The sequence below is a fragment of the Stegastes partitus genome, unplaced genomic scaffold, assembly GCF_000690725.1.
Source record: "Stegastes partitus isolate 25-593 unplaced genomic scaffold, Stegastes_partitus-1.0.2 Scaffold31, whole genome shotgun sequence".
Classification (NCBI taxonomy): Eukaryota; Metazoa; Chordata; class Actinopteri; family Pomacentridae; genus Stegastes; species Stegastes partitus.
Genome location: NW_007577762.1, coordinates 1,183,562 through 1,185,140, shown reverse-complemented (window position 1 = coordinate 1,185,140; position 1,579 = coordinate 1,183,562). Strand labels below are relative to the sequence as shown.

The 1,579-nt window shown below is 43.9% G+C and overlaps 1 protein-coding gene across 1 annotated transcript in view; it reads right to left on the bottom strand.

Annotated features, from left to right (window-relative positions):
• Window positions 1-36: 36 nt before the first annotated feature.
• The window catches only part of commd1 (copper metabolism (Murr1) domain containing 1), a 6,533-nt gene continuing 4,990 nt past the window's right edge, over window positions 37-1,579 (bottom strand). The window contains exons 2-3 of the mRNA XM_008299793.1: window positions 1,018-1,308; window positions 37-693 (exon numbers count right to left, since the gene is read on the bottom strand). Coding sequence (XP_008298015.1) covers window positions 586-693; window positions 1,018-1,308 — 399 coding nt within the window. The 3' untranslated portion in view covers window positions 37-585. The remainder of the gene's footprint in view (window positions 694-1,017; window positions 1,309-1,579) is intronic.

Genomic DNA, 1,579 nt, shown 5'->3' with positions numbered 1-1,579 from the left:
AAATTTCTGCTGAACCACAATTCAAAAGCAACGTCATTATGTTCCTTACACTTTTTTTTATTATTACTTTTGTCAATTTCAACTTATTTCAGTGTGCATTGGAGGTCGACTGTAGGTTGAAACTTATACCATCTTAGGCATCATTTTTTTATGTGACACTTCAGTGTTCGTTTTAAATACGTTTGCTTCTGTTTGGCTTCATTCCAAAATCCCAAAAGTCTGATAACTTCTCTTCAATGAGCGCTTCTCCTCTCTCAGTGCTGCTGTTCTACGGTCGGAGAGGAACCTTCACCCATCAGAGGAAGACGGCAAAAGAATGATCTGGATATAAAAAACAGCACTTTTAATTATGGTAAGTTACAAAAGTCAGTAAGTCAGACCGTTTAGGAATCACATGTGGAAATGCTTTAATGTAAGGTGCATGTGTGTGGCAAAAATAAACAGTAAGTCCTTTCAGAGTCTGAAGTCGGGTGTTGAAGAGTCTGAACACTCCCATTTGAAGGAGTAGAACCAGAGGCAACAGAACAGCTGGAGCTGCTGTCTCATTGTGTCCCGGCCGTCTGAGATCAACGTGCTCACAGAGTTTCAGGTGCGGTGAACAATTCTGTCGATGCTCTCCTGGATATCAGCCATCCTCTTCAGCACCTGGTTGATTTGGGCTTCGTCACATTCCAGACACACAAACTCTGAGTCCTGAGACAAACAGAGAAAAAATCAATGATTGATTTATTGTTGTAATTTGGTGCTCTCACTACTCCATATTGTGCCCTAACTGAAGAGAATACATAAAAAAAACTATCTCAGTTCTTTGTCAGTTTAAAGTTATTGACTTTTAGTTGACAACATGCCGGATGTATGTTTAAATTATTGAATTTCCCTTCTGGGATAAATAAAGTATTTTTCATTTCATTTAATATCGTTATTGGAAAATCAGAACAGTCTCTCTCTGATCTCTCAGCAAAACACTGAGGTGACCCTGATCGGGTCACTTCATCTGAAACAGTTTCAGAACCTTACCTGTCCGGCTCGGCCCAGCTCCAGCTCCATCAGGGCGACCGGCCCACTGTGGGCCGCGTCCCCCCGGCTGGTGGCGGTTTGGAGGTCCACCCTCCAGGAGAGGCCTCTGAGGCTGGGCTCCCAGCGGCTCTGAGCCAGCAAGCTGTCCCTCACCCGAGTCCGTTGGCTCTTCCAGAAGCGTGAGAGGGCAGCGGCCTGTTCAGCACTCACCCCGCCACCGCCCTGCTTCTTGGTCTGAGCTGTGAGGAAGGCCTCCAGCTGGGCGTGGTCCATGTCCGCCGTGGCAATAGACTGAGAGATGGAGGAGGATGAGGTAAGACGCAAAGTCAGAGTTCTGCAGCTCTGCACACCAAACCACTTAGAAATAAACAATTTCAAGCATCAGATATTCCCGTTTTATTTACCAATTAATTAAATGCTGATAGACACAAGGCAGATGTATGTGTATAGCACAGCATTCAGAGTGAAGTGTAACATGAAGTCTGATTTGAGAACAGAAGTTTTTAATTCAAGCCGAGTTATTTCAAATTCATTGTCCTTTATGGGATAATAAAAATAAAAA